We start from the raw sequence: 20,761 nt of genomic DNA on the forward strand, positions 1-20,761 counted from the left end.
TATCTGGTTCTTCAAACTCAAGGTTAGCGCTTTACATGTTTCTGCCACTATGATGCTAATACTTTGTTTTGATATTTTAAACAAATACTGGCTGGTGAAAGAATCGCCAGAAGCCAAAAACCTCAATGTTAAGGCTAAACGATCTTTAACTGGTATTGCTTTGCGTAACTTTGTATCCGTCTTTTGAATTACAGGTCCAATTAAATTTATCAACTCCTCAAAATCTTCTGAAGTCATTCTGGTAAAATTTTTTAAATGAATGTGGTCCATTTCTAATAACAAGTTATTGTTGCGCTGTCGATACAATTTTCGTACCCATTGGCTCCGCGCTTTTTTCTTCTTTTTGGCAGCAATTTTACAAATAAGAAAAAAAGAGCTAAATGCTACCGCTAACTCAGTATTCATATTCAATCTTGAAATTCACTATCTTACTTTTACCAGCACTTTCGTATATCTTTGCGGAAAAAAAATAACAATAGCAAATACATAAACACTTCGAGCAGTTGGAACTTTTAATGCTCGCGCGAACGGATCGACCTATGCTCTGTCTGTTTGCTCTGCTTATTTCCGCACGCTCAGCTCGTTCTGTTCGTTCGGGTTAAAATGTTCAAGTCTGGACCCACCTTAAGAGTCGTATGGGAAACAGTTTTGTTTAAACATGTTTTGTGTTTTAGTCTGAAGCATCATGTGGACCAACGCACAGCGCGCATTCGCCGTGAAAGTGTACCTCTACGAAAATCGGTCAGTTAATTGCTGCGCAACGAGCGTTCCGGATAAGGATCCAAATTCCGCGAAACGAAGGAGTCCCGGACGCATTTTTCTAAACGCCACACGTAATCGCGGATCGCGAAACGCCGAGCGTCAGGTTCAAAATGCTACTTGTGATCGCAAAACGCCGGTGCTAAACAGCACACGTTATCGCAAATATTTATGCGGAATTATAAATCCAGTCGGTGTATTTTCAAGGAGTAATGGTTAAAGTAAATGTGACGGTGGCTCACTATCTGTAGCAATTTCATATAAAATGTTTTTTTGCTGTTCTGACAAAACATTGCAAGAACTATTAATTTTAAATTTTTTTATGGCTCCAGCCTGATGCTTGCACATTTTTCCCGTTTGGCCTTTGGGACAAGAACACATGCATATTTCCATATCAATAAAATACACTTCTTTTTAGTCTGAACTTAAAATAGTGTATTGCAAGTGATCTGTTTCATTGATGTTATTTAGATCAACGTCCTTTTCATCGGGAGCATATCGTTTAATATTTATTTTGTTTAGGACTAAATCCAAAGTCTTTGTTTGTAATACATGGAGAAACTCACAACAATAAAATCGACGAGCTGCATCAGATTATAGGCTTTGGTTCTTTCCAAGGGAATATCTTTAAATAGCCGGAATATGACTTCAATCATATTATTGGTGTTTGAACCCCTAGTTAAAAATTGCTTCCTATAGTATATACACCACATGTGCTTGCGTTTTATAAGAAGTTACTAATGGTAATAAAAGTGTTGCTCTGCTAAACCGCTCAATTAAGGCCCCTACAGTAGTTAAAATATAACATAAAACACAATATAACAATATAATACAATATAACATAATTATAACAAAAAGAGATATAATAAGGATCTTTTATTTGTTTACTTTAAAAATAACCTCTTAACCTCTACCACATGCAATTAATCACTAATCGTTTAACGTTTTTGTTAACCGCGTGGTGTCATAGATATGCTTTTATTGTAGCGCGCCAATTTGCGATAACGTGTGCTGCTTAGCATGCTGTTTTGCCATCGCAAGTGGCGTTTAGACAGACCGCTCGAGTATCAGCCGATTTGCGATTACGTGGGGCGTTTAGAAAAATGCGTCCCGGACCGAAAATCAATTGTGTTGTGCGTCAAGAACTTCAGAGAAACTGGATCTGTTATCAAAAAAGGAGGTGGACGGCCACGGACAGCCCGAAAACATCGAGACTGTGAGACGCTCATTTTTACGGTCACCTAGACGTTCTGCACGGAGACACGCAGCTGCCCTTCGTTTATCTGACCGCACTGTGCGAAGAGTTCTTCACAAGGATCTTCGTTTTCATCCATACAAGATGGTTCTGGCACAGGAATGATCAGAACGTGATTGGAACAATCGACGTGCTGCATGTGAAATTATGCTTGAAAATTCACCTCAGGGCGCAGTTTTTTTTAGTGACGAGGCACATTTTTACTTGTCTGGCTGGGTAAACAAGCAAAACTTTCGGTATTGGGCCGCTGATAATCCGAGAGAGATACACGAGAAGCCTCTACATAGTGAGAAAGTGACAGTTTGGTCCGCCGTGTCTGAAATGGGGATAATCGGCCCTTACTTCTTTGAAGAAAAAAATCACGCTGTTACTGTCAATTCGGAACGCTATATAGCGATGATTCACAATTTTTTCGCCCCAGCCTTTGCAGGACTCAATGTGTGTTTCAGCAAGATGGGGCAACAGTTCACACACCTCGAGCTTCAATGCAAGTATTGAGAGAAATGTTCCCCGGACGTTTGCTCTCCCTGAGAGGCGATATTTCTTGGCCTGCACGCTCGCCCGACCTAACGCCCTGCGACTTCTTTCTGTGGGGTTACCTAAAAGCTGAAGTCTTCAAACATCGTCCAACGACTATTAGACAACTAAAGGATGCAATCCGCCTAGAAATTCGCAGAATACCCCAAGAAATGCTTGCAAGAGTTATGCGAAACTTCAGAAGTCGCTTGCACCAGTGCTTCGATAATGGTGGACGGCACTTGCCAGATATTCTCTTCAAAACCACATAGGACAAAAATGTTTTAGTTGTACTTTTAAAATAAAAAAATTAAATCTTTGTATTTCAAATAACATTTCTTTTATTAAGCCTTAAAAACAGGGAGACAATTATGCCGCACCCTGTATTACTTCGATAACTCTATTTTCAGCATTATTTTTTTGATGTTTTCCGCTAACATTCGAATATATGTCAAAATTATGGAAAAAAGTAAGTTGTTTCATTCAGCTTTACCACATTGTAGTGTAAAATCTAAGACGTTTAGGACATATGATCATAGGAGCTTTTTTTGCTTGATTTCGTCCCTTACACACTCCTAAATTTTGTCGCTTTATTAAAAAAAAATCTGTATATGTATATAAAAATATAGCAAATTCAAATTCCGCTAAAATATGAGTGTACTCCTAAGAGTCATTATGGGAATATTTAGATAGGATTTTGATGGAATACTGAGATGTTCTAACATTTTAAAGTGAATATCTTCCTTTCTGTTATTAGGAAACAAAATGTTTGGATCATCTAGTTTACATAGGCTCCTCACAGTTTTTCAGATTTTATAAATAGAATTACAAATGGTCAATTTGTTATCAGCAAATTGATTTCAAATGCAAATATTTTTTGCCGTATGGTCACATCTTTCTTGCATTTATATCCCTTATTTCTTCTGAGACTTGGCAACAGCAGTATAATATTAAGAGCAGCAGAAATTGATTAAAAAATGGTTCTGAAAATAAAATGACTTTTTAAACATATAAGTATTTACATAAACTTTATCCATTACCACTTATGGATTTTTGTACAAACAAATCTCCAACCTCCTTTCCTGCAAAAAAATAGAAGTTGGATAAAGCTGACATTGCTAATAATGGGGCGGCAAGTGCACATTTAATTCTCCTAAGCTGGTTTTCATTAATTACAACATTTTTAAAATTTGTTCTTAAGTATAATTTCTTGGCCACTTCTTCTAAAAAAATACCCAAGAAGTTTAGGCTGGCCCAAATCATAATATAGTATTCAAGACCATGCCAAATATAAACAAAGGTAAAACAGAGCAAATTGGCTGGAAACTTTGATATTCCTAATTTTAGAAGAGGAATAAGCATAAACCTAAAAACAATAATTCAAAAATCCTTACATATAAACACTACCCCAGTATGCTTACTTTTTTAAAAAAACATACAATCCAGGATCAAAATACTTCCACATGTCTGAGTACAAATGAACTCGTCCTATACATCTGGGCAAAGTAGGAACTTGAATCATTTGAAAAGAAGATAAACTGGTGGACAATCCATACATGATGACATATTTTAAGTGGAAAAATTGTCCCATAGCATAGCCATAACCACACAGTGTTAAATAGTCAAATTGTTTAATAAGCTGAAAATTAAATATTTAAATCTCTCCATGTCATTGCAAATCACACATATCTAACCTCTAGCTGAAAAGAAGTTGCATTCACATAAACAAAGTGCAAGCAAAACTCTGTAAATATCCACCAAAAGCAACATCTTCCCAGATTAAAAGTCAATTGGATTAGTCTTACTGTCAACTTTTCACTTTTCCTCTTAATAAAATCCTCATAAGTAATAAAAGGTCCAGTAAATAAAGTGGGAAGATAGAAGCAATACTCTACATAATTCAACACCAATTGATTGTATTTATTATTTCTCTCAAGGGCAAAAGCAGTGCATTTTAAATTCATCCAGCATAACAGCAAAATGCTCAAACTTATTTCAAAATCATTTAACCTCTGGAAAAGAGTTGCTGCTGCAGTTTGTGTTTTACATAAAGATATTAGGCCCAGGCAAACAATATTTATTAACCAAGTTAGTGACATATTTCGGGCAAACAGATAAAACACTATTGGTTGAAATATTGCTAACAGTACTATAGAAGTGCCCATAGAGTACTGAAGATATGTTAAAGTAAAAATAAAACTCAACCATTTTAACACCTAAAAAAGAATTTAATTATAACTATTTTGCAATATTGTACCTAAACTAAACTTTTTATCTAATTCTATTAGAGAATAATATACTGACTGAAGAACTTACTTTATCATTTTTGAACCAAATTAAAAAAACTTCATATACCAACAAATAAAATAAATCAACTGGTAACTTTTTCTTGAAGAACAATTTGATCGTTTCAAACTCAAAGTCAGCTTTATCTTGCTTTATGTTTGTTAACCACCATCCAGCCTTGAAGTCATTATAGTTATCTTCATATTCTTCAAAAACTAAAAAATAAAATGATATCCTATTCCTAAAAGGTAATCCTATGGTGTTTTCGACTGGGCTGCATGGTTTTTATTCAAATAGTCTCGGGGTGAGCAACTGCTCATATACAGAGCATTTGCATGGTGCTAGAGCGAGCGGTGCGAAAAGGGGAATTTGAAAAGCTAAACCTTATTCAAAAAGCCCATTCTGAGATCTGTTCAGCTGTGTGGATTTGAGATTATACAGGTTACACAGAACCTACCCTATGAGACAGTTCCAAAATAAGTGCACTGAGTGCTAGTTTAGGAATTTGCTCTGATGCAGCTGAACAAAAAACCAATCCCCATTGGGTCAGGGAAAAGCGAGTCAAACACACACTTAACACTGCTCTTTCTTATTTTCTACCAGTTGAAATTGTAATTCTGTTCGAATACGCACTGAGTGCGGCTTAGTGCAGCCAGTCGAAAATGCCATAAAATATTAAAGGTTTGTATTATCAAAAAAGTCAAATCATCAAACAAGAGCAAATGTTAATAGAAACTTAATTATACCACCAAATAAAAAAACTATAACTTTATTAATTTTAAAACTTAATACCAAATAAATCTAAAACTATAAGTAGGATTAAGATTTTTAATGAGAGGTGTAAGGCCTTTAATGTAAATAATTATGAAACTTTTTCTAAACTTATGTCATTGGGTAGAAAAATAGGATTTAATTCCACACTTGTAAATAAATAGGAAAATGAATGAATATATGATACATTTACATTTTTAGGAAATAATATATAAGTAATATTTCAGTGCACATACTGGGGTATCAACCTCTAGGTGCCAATTAAACAAAATTTTTGATAAAAAAAACAATGTCTATGAAGAACTCAAATGTATTGTATGCATATTTAAGTTTGAATCAATTTGATTTTGATTATATAGTTAAAGGAGTTATTTCTTCTTATCTAGTATGATGCATTGCCATTTAGTTAGAATATGGAATTTGATGATGATATGATGCAGAGTGTATCTGTGGATGGTGCCCTTTCAAGGGAACAGCTTCTGACTCATGGTGTTCCTCAGGGTTCAGTTCTTGAGCCACTTCTATTCCTCATTTATATTAATGACATGGCCAATCTTAGGATCTCAGGTAAATTCATTCAGTTTTGCGGATGATTCAACAATTTTATGGCATGACATGAGTGCGATGAATCTAAATACCACAGTTAACAGAGATATTGTTGAAATCAAGAAATGGTGTGATTCCGACAAACTGTGTTTAAATATTTCAAAAACTAGTGTTATGAATTTTAAATGCAATTTAAATAATGTGTTTTCGGAAGATCACCTTCTAAACAACTTAGACGAAAATAAATTTTTAGGTTTATTTATTGATAATAAACTAAAATTTGAGGGCCATATCATGCAATTGTGTAGAAAAATATTAGCAAATTGTTATGCTCTTAAAGTGGTTGCAGGAGAGGTTGATTTTGATATGGCGAGAAATGTTTATTTTTCTTTAATTGAGTCCCATTTAAGGTATGGTTCGTGTTTCTGAGGTGCATGCACACATTACTTATTTAATAGTGTTTTTGTTTTGCAAAAGAGACTGGTCCGACGTCTGTGTAATGTGAGTATGAGAGAGTCTTGCAATTGCAAACAGCTATTTATCACTCATAAAATCCTAACCGTTCCTGCCTTATTTATATTGGAATCTGTTTGCCTCGTTCATAAGAAATTTAGAAATGTGAACACAACTAATAGGCATGAATATAGCAGTCGACGAGCTAATGATGTGCTCTTGCCTATGCCTACAAGTTCACTGATCAAAAGAACTTTTATATTTGATGGTAAAAAACTCTTTAATCATCTTCCTGCAGATTTGAAAGGTATAGGTAGCTGGAAACTTTTTAGTGTTAAAAAACTCTTAGTTGCAAAGGGCTATTATGAAATAACTGAATTTTTGTTGGATAGATTTTAGTCATTTTTACCTTTTTCTTGCAGGACTTTAGGTATATTTTTTACACCATATCATTTCGCCTGATTTATTTCTGTGATTCATTTTTTTTTTACAGTTTTACTTACATTTAATAAAATTGTATATTTGGGGAGTGAATAATATCTGTTTGTGTTATACATATTGATACTCTTGACATTACATTAGCTTTGTATGTTTTGGTTCAGAGCCTTGGGGGAGTATTCTGAAGAATGGGGATGTTGTAGGTTTTACCGGTATAGGTAAACCATATTCATGGAAGCAGAATGCCTTTAGGATGATGGACCATAGCATGCTAAATAACCTTTCTACATGTTTGTGTATATGTTTTTCTTTTTTTACAGCTTTGTCAACAAATTTACTTTTATGACAATAAAGCATATTATTGATTGATTGATTAAATATTGTAGAAAAATGAATAAAATACACATAGTTTACTTACATTTGGAACTAACTAGGGCAAATCGATATAAAGCATATAGTACACTCACCACCCATATAACTAAATAAAACCTGGTTTCATTTTTCGTAAATCTTGCTTTAAAAGTACAGCTATTTGTCATTGTTTTCAAAAATTATAAAAAATAATATTCAAAAGTAAAATATAAATAAATAAACTTGAGAAATACATAACCTCAATATACAAGCAACATAGCAACGGACGCTTTTCAGAATTCACCGGTGGATGCACCGGCAGTGGCGGCAGTAATCGAGGCGTTTAAGAATTAAGCCGGTACAAAAAAACCCCGCGTTTCAAAATTAACCGGTGAAATCAGCTGGTTGCGACCGATTGACATTTGACCGGGATTTTAAGGTGGAATCTCGGCATCGAGTTAGAATCCTAAGGAGCCGCCATAAGAACCAATTTTGCATAAAGAAAACTGGTCTACTAGGCGTAACCTAAGTGACTAAGGCGTAACCTAAGTGACTGAAAAGTGTACTAATTTTTTGTAGCAATTTCGCTTCCTCGCCAGGTTCGGACTCTAGATCATATAAGAATTTTAATAATAAAAATGCTATGAATTTAAAAATTGCAAAAATTTTAACATTATAATTAAAAAATTCTTCCCACGGGCATAAACAATCATTACAGGAGGTTTTTAATGAATTTTAACAGATTTTTTCAATGCTAAATGGCAATTCTTGTTTTACAATAATTTATTTTCTTGTTTTTTTTTTAATCGTAGTATAATATTAATAATTATGTATAAAAAATTTTAATAATTTTTCGTTAACAAACTCTAAGGCTGTTTCTACTAAAGATGATATAGTTACTAGGTACCAAAAGGTGTTGAAGTGGTAGTCAATTTTTTAAATTCTTTTAATAATAAAAGTAAGGTTCGAAGTTTTTTATTTCAACATCATCACCTATAAAGTCCACCAAAAGTATGGACTATTCTTCATCGTTTTAAACGCCTGAAAAAAACAATAAAAACTGTGTGTCTAAAAGTTGTACATTATACGTAGGAATATAGAAAATAACACAATTTTTGAATTTTCAAAAAATTTATTGTCCCTTGAACAAAACTATCTTATTGCTATGATGTCTTATGCTTTCTGATATATTTGTTTTTTCTTTGGCAAGATGGTATAATCTAATATTTGTGTACCTATTTGCCACAGCTTTTATTAACAAAATTCGGTGGTTGCCGAATACTGACTGATCGTAACTATGAACTACTAAATTTGAAAATATGTTTTTGTTCACAAACTTTTTAAGAGTTATATTTACTACAAATTCTGCTGAGACTTGCTTTTTTGGACTGGATAATAAAATGTTTTTTATAACTTTTTCAGTTTCCATACATATCTCCAAAACATCTGTTGAGGGATATTGAAGTCCGCCTTTATTTTTTTTATTTATAAAACAAAATAATTTTACACATATAATTTTTTTCTTTAAATAATGTACAACATATCCTGCTATATAGGTAATAATATGCTTAGAAAATTCTGAAAGATGATCTGGCAAATAATCATGATCTCGGTTAACTAATTCGGCTAACTCTCCGTCAGTATTTTCATCGAATTCAAGAGCTCTATAATCTCTAGAAGTAATATTAATTTGACTTACAGGCTCACATTTTAAAACTGGAAGTTGCTCTAAGGCCACCGCATTTCCACGAAAACTGTAGCGCAATTCCACATAAACCAGTAATTTTTTATAAGCGGATTGAAATTGTCGAGCGGTGGGGTTATTATTATAACCTCCTTGAGAGCGGATAGATCCAAAGAACAACTCCAAGTGATCTTGAGAAAATTTGTAAAGGGGTAAAAACTGTAAAATATTTGTGGTCACTAAATTTTTAAATAAAATGTTCAGACTGGCTATACATATTTTCAGCCCTAAAAATCCTGTATGTCTTGGAAAATCTAAAAGTAAAGTTCCACCAACATGTGTTTTAAAAAGCTTAAATATTCATCTGTAGAATTTAAGAACAAATGGATTTTTTCATAATTCTTGAGAGATAAAGGATTTTTGAAATCATATTGAACTAAAGTCCTAGAGTTTAAAATATCGAATAAATTGTTAATTATTAACATGAATCTCGCAGTAGCCCCAGCTCCAATGAATTGTTTTTAATGGAGTTCATTTTCACAAAAAGCTAATGCAATGGCAACACTTTCACTAAACACTTGAGTAGCAAGCTTTACATTCATTTTTTGCTTAGTAAAAGCTACATGTTGTTCCCTTAATTTATTTGCCAAATGAAATGATTAATTTTTTTGTAAAGTAATTAATTCCTTAACATAGTTCCAAGACACTAATTCATCATTATCATCAGCAAGTGAACCCTTTTCACCCAGAGTATTACGAAGCAACTTCACCATATGACATGGATCTAAAAACAAAACAACATCATCGTTCGTTGAGGGATGTTTAAAAAAGTTTTCAAGTTTTCAAATTTTTATGGTTCAATCTACAGCCCAAAAGATTTGCCATGGCCAAATTTACAGGTGGGCCATCACATGTCAAACTGATAACCTTTATACCCACTTCATAGCATTTTTCCAAACACCAGCAACACCAAACACCAAAAGGGACTTGTAGCACAAGTCCCTTTTTCTGTTCCGTTAATGCTTTGGTACCACCGATTTAACGTTCTTGTGTGAGGTAAACACAAACTAAAGGTTTTTCTTACATAATTATATGCGGCTGGGGAATAGAAATGAAGAGTTAAAGTGAATACTTTTAATTCTTCAGAATACTTTCTTGGTAATGCTTTGTTTCTTGCTCTTTTATATTGCCTCATAAATAATTCTTGAGATCCCCCGCCTAGTTTGTTAATCACATCTAAACATTCTTCTTGCATAAATTTTTTCTTCCGTATGTCTTGAATAATCTCCTGCATAATGCCAATATGTTTTTCTCTTCGAACTAGTTTTCTTTGTAGTGACCTAATCCTCCTTTTCCTCTCCCTACTGACTAGTAATGTTTTATCTGGTTTATTAATTAACTTTCTTTTTCTGGGAGTAATATCACCAATCACCTGCCTGCATCATAGTAGATGGCCCTGGCTCTGCATTATTACTAGTTTTATCCCCTTCATTACCAATTGAACTAATATTAAGTGCTTGCTTCACCGGGGGTGAAGTATTTGATAAAATTTGAACACTAATATTTGGTGGTTCAACTTCAATTGCTTTATTGAACTCCTAATTGTCCACTCGCTCCTAAAATTTTAAATTATGTATACATATAATATGGTAAAAAATGAAATACAAAAACGGGTACTTTTTAGAAGTCATGCTTTCTGAAATACTATTAATTATAACCAACATCTTAACATCAACAAAATGAAAAAAATCAATTAAAAAAAATAAGTATTAGGCACCTAAAAGTTGCATGTTTGAATCCATACAGCATTCAAAATCACCTTATGCTTTCATGTAAAAAAGAAAAGAAAAAATTGTACAAAAAGTGTGAAATTAAAAAAAGTATAAAAAAAAAATGTTAAAAAAAGGAACATTAAAGAAGATTTCGACTTTAATTTATTCAAACTTCAATTTATTTAAAAAATTGTAATTTATTTATAAATTATAACTTTGCAACAAGAAAAAGGTAGGTTCTTACAAAGTAAAGATGAGGTCAACCCGTTAAACCATAAAAATTTTTGTGTAGAACCACTCCTAAACTTTGATATATTTTTTTTTGTATTTTTGTGTTTTAGTGTTGGTTGTAGGTATAATAGGTATATTAAATGTTGTATATCAATTTCTTATAGATTGTAACAATGGGCTTTTGCTCGTTAATGTATGAATAAATAAATAAATAAATAAATGTGCATGCTGCTTAAGCTCAGTTTTACATTAAGTGAGCTTAAATTTTGTTGGTGCCCTTAACGGTCAATTTTTGTTTTATTACTTACAAAAATAAGCATTGCCATAAAAAATGTACCACTTTGATATAGCCATTGATTATGTTATTGTTTAGGTAAGTTTAGGTTTGTTATTGTTTCCTAAACAATAACATAATCAATGATATAGCCATCATACAACCACAATTATTAACTACTGATATTACTTATACTACCAGAATCACATTTATTTAGATATTTACAGAGTAATTACTTATAACACCTTTATTTATTTTTCCGAGTATTTACCTGAAAGGGATAAAGGGTTGGAACAGCATTTCCTCTTAAACGAACATAACTACTTAAGCTTCGGTTTATGTGTGACTCAGAAAAATGTTTAGAACACAAAACACTATATTTTGTCGGATTCCAGCCAGATCTATTTACATTTACAAACTCAATCCAAATCTTACGAAGTGCTGGATGTTTGGGAAACCTACAAGGGAAAGGGAATGTCTACTTGTCTACTTTGTGTCTATGCCCGCTTTTGATCACATGATTACGGCTCCTTGAGCCGCGCGACGTGGTACAGATCTGGACGCGGCTTTAGGATTCTAACTCGATGAATCTTGGTCAAATAGATTCTTCCTAAGATTCCTAACCTAGTTTTGTATTTTTTGTGCCTTAGTTTTTGTCGCCTCACTTTGTTGTTGCTGAATTTTCATTTTAATTTTTTGTGGATATTTTAAGTTTATTTTGATGGTCGAGTAAGATCAATAGAAGGATAACATAAGACTTTAATACAATTTTTTCCAATTTTGACTTCTTATAGGTACCGACTATAAAAGCCACAAACTGATTGCAACAAAAGTCAAAACCCTTGCAATGGAACTGGCTCGTTTTTGTTTTGGTTTTTAGTTTCTTAAATATTAAAACAGTGGCAAGTTTCTTAATCTTTTCATGAAAAATGCTACCATAGTTTGTTTGATTTGCTTTGAAAATTTTAAAAATATAAACATAAACAGAAATCGATATTATTAAAGCTGCCAACTGTCAAACAAATTCTAAGAAAATCAACCGAATCGTTTCCGAATAGACAGTTTTCGAAGATGCATATCGTCGGCCAAATGAGAAAACCGCGTAACTCCATTTTGGGGAATTCTTCAAGAGACAAGAAAAACTGTTTCCTATATTCCTTTTTTAATATCAAACAATTGTTAAAACCTTAAATATGAGCAAAAATACTTTGTTTTTACCATGCAAAGGGAAAACTTTGAAAAATATTGTTTTCTAGTGTTAAATGGAGTTACGCGATTTTCCGTCTAAAAAATATGTGTAATTGTGGATATAGGTGATTTTCCAGTTATAAAAAAAAACTACTAAAAAAATCAAAAAGTTGAAAGAAAAGCTAAATATTTATTTAAAAAATTAAAATGACCTTAATCCTAGATCATTTTTATGGTAGCTAGGTATAAAAAAGTATTAATTTTCTTTGAAAACACTTACCTAACAACAACGAACAAAATAAGTTGCAAAAAAAAACCTAACGAATTTACAATACTTAGAAGGTTAAATTTACATTAATAGATCTTTACTAAAAAATTCTAAAAACTACTACTAAAAAATTCACTCGTATAACAAGTCATCGTAAAATGTATGATAATCAGGTAATATACTTGATTTTAAAGCTTGTATGTGGTCGTATTTTTCTTTCTTGATTTTTCGACGTTCAGTGTACAGGACTGGCAAATCCACAAATTTACATGAAATAATTTTCTTGTTAAGTCTTTGGTTCAGGACATTCCATCAGGACGTTCCAGGTCTTAATTTGAACATTATTTCACAGCTGGGCAAATATCTTAGGGCTTTTAGGTCCGTAACAACGGGATCGCCAACGGTTCTTCCAGGGCGTATGGATGAATAAAATTTTAAACATTCAAACTTCTTAAAAAAGGTGTGATCAATGTATTTTGTTGAATATGGAAAAGGAACCGATCTAGCCCTTTGACAATAGCCCTCGTAATCTGCAGGGAGATTTACTTTACGGTCGCGAATTTGACGTTCGATGGCAGAATGCATTGCATCCACCTCCATCTGTGTGTGTCCTTTAAGCAAATATTTCTGGGTTATAATAATATTATTTTGAATTGCTCCATTTAGGAATGCATTGGCCAGTATGGAGTTTCGATTATGCCCTGTACACCCATCGCTGTAAAAAATCATTTCGTTTGGTTTTTTATTTTTTACTTCTTGTTCCACGAAATAGGAAAGAATTAACGGAAATTCGTTCGCCGTTATCCCCCCTTCACTTTCGTTCCAAAGATAGCAGAAACCTTCTTTGGTTTTTAAGTTGAAAATGGTGAAATTATGCACTATCAACTTTGTCTTATAGTACATAGAAGAAACTGTTGATGTTGATGAGACTGTGTGATTTCGGGGACAATAATACGCACTCCAAGGCCATTGTATAGACATTTACTGTAGCTTCAGTCTTTGTTTTGTCATTTCCTTTTTCTTGACGCGCTTCTTCTTTTAAAGTATGGTGCAAGTTATAATCTGTCTCTGATAAATTTTTTGTTTTAAATGCTTCACACGAATCACACAAATCTTTTTTTGGTTTATAGAGTGATAGGTTTAGCTCCTCAAATTTTTTAAAAAACAGAGTTGTGGTAGAACTGGTTCCAAATTATGCTCAACACAAAATTCGGTTCTATGAAATTTATATAACTAAGCACGTGACCGCCAAAGAGGTTCAAGGTATTGTTTTTTGAAGATGCTCGGCAATAATGACTTTCGAGTTTTGTAGCATATTTAAAAATTCTCAAATGCCGGCGTTCTTTTCAGCAAATTTATTCTTTCTTATTTCACTTTTTGGATTAACTTCAGGAGATTCAAAATTGACATTCTGATTTTCATCTTTTATCCAATTTAAAACCATTGTCCCCCCCCAAACATTCTTTTGCAAACTCTAACTTTCTTAGTGTCAAATTTTAGAAAGTATTTCATAGAAAAATTTCTTTTGGATACTATTTCTTGCTCTCCCCTTCTTCTTTTGACGCCGTGAATTTCGACTAAGGTCTTTACGTGCATCTTTCGTTCCGCCCAATTTAGTTTGTTCCAGAATGTTCTAAATATGAGAATTCGTTCTTCTTCTGTTAATGTGTCACATTGAATAGTAGATTTTTTTTGCCAAGTGTACACCCACAAGGATTTTGCAAAAATTTTCCTAAAAATAAAAATAAAATAAATGAAAAATCTGTGAGTAATATAATATTGAAAAAGCAAAATTAGTAAATTTAAAATGATAAGAAATTAACCTGGTTTGTTCATTTGGTAGTTCCAAGTATTCCCAATTTTCTTTTTTCCTTGGTATGGTAATCCCTTTGAACGTTTAGTTTTATTCATGTTACAATTCCAGGTAGCCAGTGTTGATCTGTTTCGTCTAATTTGAGTTTTAAGAACAGTTTCTGGTACTGGTAGCTGCTGGTGTTGCACTTCCATCTGATCGAGTATGGCTTGCTGTTCTTGGTTCATGTCAGTATTGTCAGTATTGTCAGTATCAGATTCATCCGAACTATCCGAATTATTTTCTTCGGGAACATAAGCATCGTCCGAGTTATCACTATCATCCCTCTCATCTTGGGAATTTGCAAAGCAAGTAATCCTTGAAGATGAAGCATTATTGATTTTGCTTTTCATCAAATCTAATATGTCTTTAATTGGAATTTCAACACCAAGTGGAATTTCAGGTGCTGGTGAGTCGAAGGTAGATAAAAGCCCATCTTCAATATGACTATTTTCAAGTTCCTGGTCACTTAGGCTTTTGGTATAAGACGCTTCATTGTTTAGGCTTTTCACAAAGTCTAATGTGTCTTCAATTGGAATTATAACACCAAGTGGAATTTCAGGTGCTGACGAGTCGATAGCAGATAAGCGCGCATCTTCGATCTGACTATTTTCAAGTTCTTGTTCACTTAGGTTTACGGCATAAAGCGGTTCATTGTTTGGGTTTCCCACCAACTCTCGTATGTCTTCAAACTCATCAGGAACTAAAAACCCATTTTCTCCAACTATATACTCGAAAGAATCTATACGAGCTTGCCATCATCATAATAGTTTTTGTTCGCGATGACATCTTAAAAAAGATTTTTATTTATCTATAAATTGAAACCGCACTTAATTAAAAATAATAGTTTTAATTTTAATTTTAAAATTTAATGGAAAACCACGTAAGTACTGCATGTGCCTCTTAAACTAAAAAAAGAAAACCATGTTACTCTAAAGCTAATTTAAAAGAGGTATTTTTATAATTACTAATAAACTAATAATGTTTTTGTAAACGTACTTATTCAATGTAATGATCTTATCTTATAAATTCAATGGTTCCACTTAATTTAACGTTTGATTTAGCACTCTTTTCTAACTGCAAAAGTAAGCACGTACGTACACTACTGACAGTGCATAACAAACTGGGAGATACGCGTTTTTCCTGCTATATTTTTGACAGTTGGAGTTACGCGCTTTGCTAATTTTCTTTTTTTGGTGGGAATTTAGTTTTGATTGATAAGTGGTTTTCACAATAAGCGGGTTTCGTACTCTTTTGATAGATGGCGATAAAATCTCAATTTCGACAAAAAGTGGAGTTACGCGGTTTTCTCATTTGGCCGACGATATGTTTTGACGCTAAACATAAACATAAACCTTATCTTAGGACATAGATAAAGAATATATATTGGGTTATATTGATCTTAGGATAAGTTCCGTAACTTAACCATGGTGATTCGTCGGTTAGAAGCGGTATTTTTACGGTTCCTGAAAATATCGGTTTGAAATGGAACGCTCTGGTTTCTTGTTGGTCTTGTTTTCGTTTGTTGATATATGTTATAAATTCCATTTATGTGTTATAGGTACCTATTATTATTTATAATACCCATAATAAATGCAAATGCTGTTGGTATATTTGAGCTCCTGCTCCTAAGCAGTGATGAAAGCTCTAGTAGTAGCGATGATGAAGAAATGGGTCCTGTGCGTAAGTGTTTTTTTCAAAAATGGGGGCTTCTACCTTGATTATAAAATATATAAATACATGCCTCCATTATATGAAGATCAATTCCTGGATTTGAATTGCAGTCTATTGAATGCACTGAATTGAATGAAACAATTAAATGATCAGATTTCATAAACACGAAAAAACCACGAAAAAATCAAACCAAAACTTCATAGGATTAGTTACAAACGCAGGATTTTCGGATGTCGTAGATTAAACTCAGAATATAAATACCTATAATCCACGACATCCACGACATCAAGAATAACCGAAGGTACCGAAAAAAATGATCGGTCGTTTCGGTTGACATTTGCGACCAATTTTTCAGGAACCGCGTTACATAACCGAACCAAATTTCAGAAATTGTATAGTTATGGAACGGTAACCAGCACAACCGGAGGAACCGGTTAAGTTACAGAACTTACCCTTAGCCGCTGTTTGACAGCTCCCCAAAAAGTGTTTTCGAAATAGGTGACACGTATACCGCTAACCTAACGATAGCAAAAAACTTTATTTCAAAGAAATTCGTTGTCAACTTCCGCGTCTTCCTTTACCCAGTCAACACGTGGTCGTTCTTTTCCTTTCCTGTCCTTCGGATTCCTTTCCTAAACCCTTTCCTACCCCTTGCCGTTGGATATAACGTGCCTTTAAGAATTCAATTTAGTGAAAGTATCAAGCCCACTTCCGCGTCATCCTTCACCCAGTGAACACGTGGTCGTTCATTCCTTTCCTATCCTTGGCAACCCTTTCCTGGACCCTTTGCTGCCCTTTGCCAGTGGTAGCCGAACCTATTCACGCAGGTAGCAAGGCCGGATGCATCGTGGGGGAAGCGTCACTGTGCATTTCAGTATTAAAAATTGTGAAAATATCGATTCGGGGAACAGGGTACATACCCCGCGGTTTTTCCGAATCTCCAAATCGTGCTGGCAGATTGCCTCGTAGCAGAAGCTATTAAAACTAGCAAGTCCAAGTCCAAATTCGTTTTAATTGTTTTCTTTGTGATTATTACTCCTTACATTTTCTAACCTCATTTTTATTTGATATTAAACAAACTATAAATATTTTATTAATATTTGGTCTTCAATATTATATCTAATTTAAATAGGTAGCCTTATTTAAAAATTGGAAAGTACCTAAAGTTACAATATGATTAAGGATTTTGCAGCTCTAGAATCAGACCACAATTATTGTATTGTCAATTATGTTTTCTTTTGCTGGATCAACATAGGGATTATTTGCTAGGATGTCCATTAGAAGCATTCAAATTCAAATTCAATGCTTTATTTGCCCATATATAAAATTATAAAATACAGTTATAAATCTAATTAAAATTTTGACAAAAAGGATTAATTCTCGATTATAAAAACCGTTAATCTGTTGGTACAGACGAAATAACCCTTAAAAATAATTAATAATAATAAAGAAAATTAATCCAGAACGGGAGAGCGGCAGATGCGGCAGCGGATAAAAGAACCAAGGAGGGTAACGCCCAATATTTATGACCTTAAAATAAGCAAAAATGCAAAATGTCGATGTCCACAAGGGGTAAAGACAGTTTTCAACTAATGACAATTAATAATGATTTTTTTTGTTAGATTTTTACCCTCATTTGTATCTGATGTTTATTAATTAACCTATTCTTTGTTCAACTAGCAACTGTGGTCTAATTTTTTTAGAAAATATGTTTAAAGATAGTTGTTTAATGCTGGATGGAATACTATTCCACATTTTAACCCACGCAAATTTAAAAGAGCGCTGAAATGATGCGGCGGTCTTGTGTTCATGTTCAAAATCCAAAAATTCGTCTCGCAAATTTGCCGGTTGGCCTTCCTTTATAATCCGATAAAACATATGATGCTTTCGTCTGTTTGTCATATTTAATAAATTTTTGTCATTAAGATATGGCGTTATATGGTTTCTAAATGGTTATATATGGGATATTATAGGCAAATCGCATACAGGCATTTTGAATTTTTTGAATTGCGTTTTTGGTACTTGAACGTAAGGAGCCACCGTGGTATAGGGTGTAATCGAACAAAGATAAAACAAGGCTTTCACAAAGTAAATATTTTTGTTTCGTGGACAAGTTCCGTTTAAATTTAAAAAGGTTTTTCTGGTATAAATAAGATGCTTTAATTTTGTTTTTTACATGGGGTTCAAAAGAGAGAGAATTGTCAAAATTGGAACTGAAGTGTTATTTATATGAATATTTATGCGATTTTCAAAAAAATATTCATATAAATAACACTCTAGTTTCAATTGTTCCAGAGGCAAAAAATTTGGGTATCATATTTGACAATTCTCTCTCTTTTGAACCCCATGTAAAAAACAAAATTAAAGTATATCTTTATCATTAAATGTGACTCTACTTCTCTTAAATTTTGTTAAGATATTAGAATTTAGGTTTGGGATGGTCGTGGTCATTGTTGTGCAAAATAAAAAAAAAAACAAATTTCTTTTTACTGTTTCAGACAAAAGGAGATTAAATAAACTTGCATTGAAGACCTTCAGATTTTATCAGGGTGGTGTGCTTCCAACAGGCTCGTGTTTAATGTAAGAAAGATGTCTATTATGGGGTTTAAGTGCGATGTTCAGGGTCTGATGTTTGACGAAAATCCCCTCTTGCAGAATAAAGAGTGCTGCAAGTTCCTAGGAATTACCATTGATGGTCGCCTTCGGTTTGAAAATCATATTTTACATTTAGCTGGGAAATTATCTTCTGGATGTTTTGCAGTAAGAATGGCAAAACAAGAGCTGGGAGGGGTGGTTGCACGTTCAGTTTACTTTTCACTTATTGAATCTCATATTCGGTATGGCTTGCCTTTTTGGGGTTTAACCAATAAGAGGCTACTTAACATTGTCTTTGTTATTCAAAAAAAAGCAGTTAGATACCTGTGTTCTGCTAAGTTAAGAGATTCTTGCAAACCCCTCTTCATTTCTGAAAAAATCCTAACTCTTTTTTCACTCTTTATCTTAGAAACAGCTGCTCTTATTTACAAAATTCCCAAACTACCCTCTGACACTGGCCATTTGACTCGTCGTGTAAATGATGTTCACCTACCTAATCCTTCGTCTTCCCTTACCAAAAACTCATTAATTTACATAAGTAAAAAATGTACAATCATGTTCCCCTATGTGTTAGACATATATCGGATGTTAAGAAATTTAAAAGAGAATTAAAGACGCTTTTATTGGCTAAGGCATATTATAACCTGGATGACTTTTTTAATGATAGGTTTTAACCTTGGACATGGAAAGTTTTTTTCTCTAGTTTTTACAAGTTTACCTTTATTTAGTAATTGATTGTTTATTTAGTTATCTTTAATTCAAGTATGTTCAAAAAGTTTTGTCTTCTTGTGTTTATTGTTTTATCAATTTTTGAAATTGTATTTTTGTTTTATTCTTTTAGCTTGTAGCATGCTTGTACACAAGATTATTCTTACGTAATATAGCACGTTTTCTTTCTTTCTTTCTTTCTTTTATTATTAATTATTATTATTTGAACAACACACATACGTATGCGTTTCGCTATGTTCATGGCTATGCTATCGTCCGTAAGATAACGGAGGGTGCCGCCGGTGCCGGTAGTGGAAATACGATAAATAGGGATGGCTGCCTAATACTGGAACTGATCCCGCGGAACTGATCCTTACGGTTGGAACAGTGGACTAACTGATCCACTAGAAATTTTACGAGTCCAAGTTCAAGTCCGGACTGGTTTACGTTTAAACGATAATGCCAAGTACAAGTAGCGCGAAGCGCCACCGCCCTTGGATCGGTGTTTAATTATGTCGTATTGATGGTTCGAGTCCGAACTAATTTTGTTTGGTGTGATGCGGACGGACTGGCACTGTTTTGTTGATATTCCGAAATAGTCGAAATACTCTTACATTATTATTGTAGTTTGGGTTTTAAATTACAACTGATGGGGATTTACTCTATGTTATAATAAACACAGTAGGTACCTATATAAGACTTTTAAAAATAAAATGTATTCCTTGTAATAAAAAAATGCAAACAAAAATAAAACGTTCTTATAAAAAATATAATACCTACATAGGAAACAAAATGTACATTTTAGGAACTGCAAAAAGTACAAAACAAAACTACTTTTCTATAATTTTAACGACCGACGGACGGACGGAGGACGACAAGTTGCTGTGCTTCCAAGAATAGTAAAGTAATATAATATCAATACCGACAAATAATCGATGTTTTAAAAACAATTCAGATATTTTAAATGAATGGCATAATTCTAACAGAACATGGTACATCTTTGTATATTATTTTTGTTAACATTTAGTTATTTGGCTATTATGCTTTTTTTGTTTCAATAATATCACAAAGAGTTAATTCATTTTCCTTAATACGTTTTTTTCGATTTTTGATTCGGTTTTAAGTTTTGGCTTTTTTTAT

The 20,761-nt window shown here is 33.2% G+C and overlaps 1 protein-coding gene and 1 long non-coding RNA gene across 3 annotated transcripts; one reads left to right on the plus strand and one right to left on the minus strand.

Moving 5' to 3' along the window:
- The first annotated feature begins 511 nt into the window (after window positions 1-511).
- On the plus strand, window positions 512-2,863 carry LOC126734958 (uncharacterized). Its single transcript, XR_007660227.1, has 2 exons — window positions 512-980; window positions 1,747-2,863. It is a non-coding gene; the product is annotated as an uncharacterized LOC126734958 (long non-coding RNA).
- LOC126734939 (protein-cysteine N-palmitoyltransferase Rasp) lies at window positions 2,848-7,681 on the minus strand. Of its 2 annotated transcripts, XM_050438791.1 has the most exons (6): window positions 7,443-7,677; window positions 4,847-5,031; window positions 4,225-4,746; window positions 3,952-4,169; window positions 3,571-3,896; window positions 2,848-3,513 (listed from the first exon to the last, which is right to left on the minus strand). In XM_050438791.1, exons 1-6 carry the CDS (start codon window positions 7,561-7,563, stop codon window positions 3,419-3,421), a joined length of 1,467 nt encoding a protein of 488 aa, XP_050294748.1. In that variant the 5' UTR covers window positions 7,564-7,677; the 3' UTR covers window positions 2,848-3,418. The 2 variants fall into 2 exon arrangements, with proteins under 2 accessions (XP_050294748.1, XP_050294756.1); XM_050438799.1 differs by lacking the exon at window positions 2,848-3,513 and having other exon boundaries at window positions 3,577-3,753; window positions 7,443-7,681.
- Between the last annotated feature and the right edge of the window lie 13,080 nt (window positions 7,682-20,761).

This window comes from Anthonomus grandis, chromosome 1 (genome assembly GCF_022605725.1).
Source record: "Anthonomus grandis grandis chromosome 1, icAntGran1.3, whole genome shotgun sequence".
Lineage (NCBI taxonomy): Eukaryota > Metazoa > Arthropoda > Insecta > Coleoptera > Curculionidae > Anthonomus > Anthonomus grandis.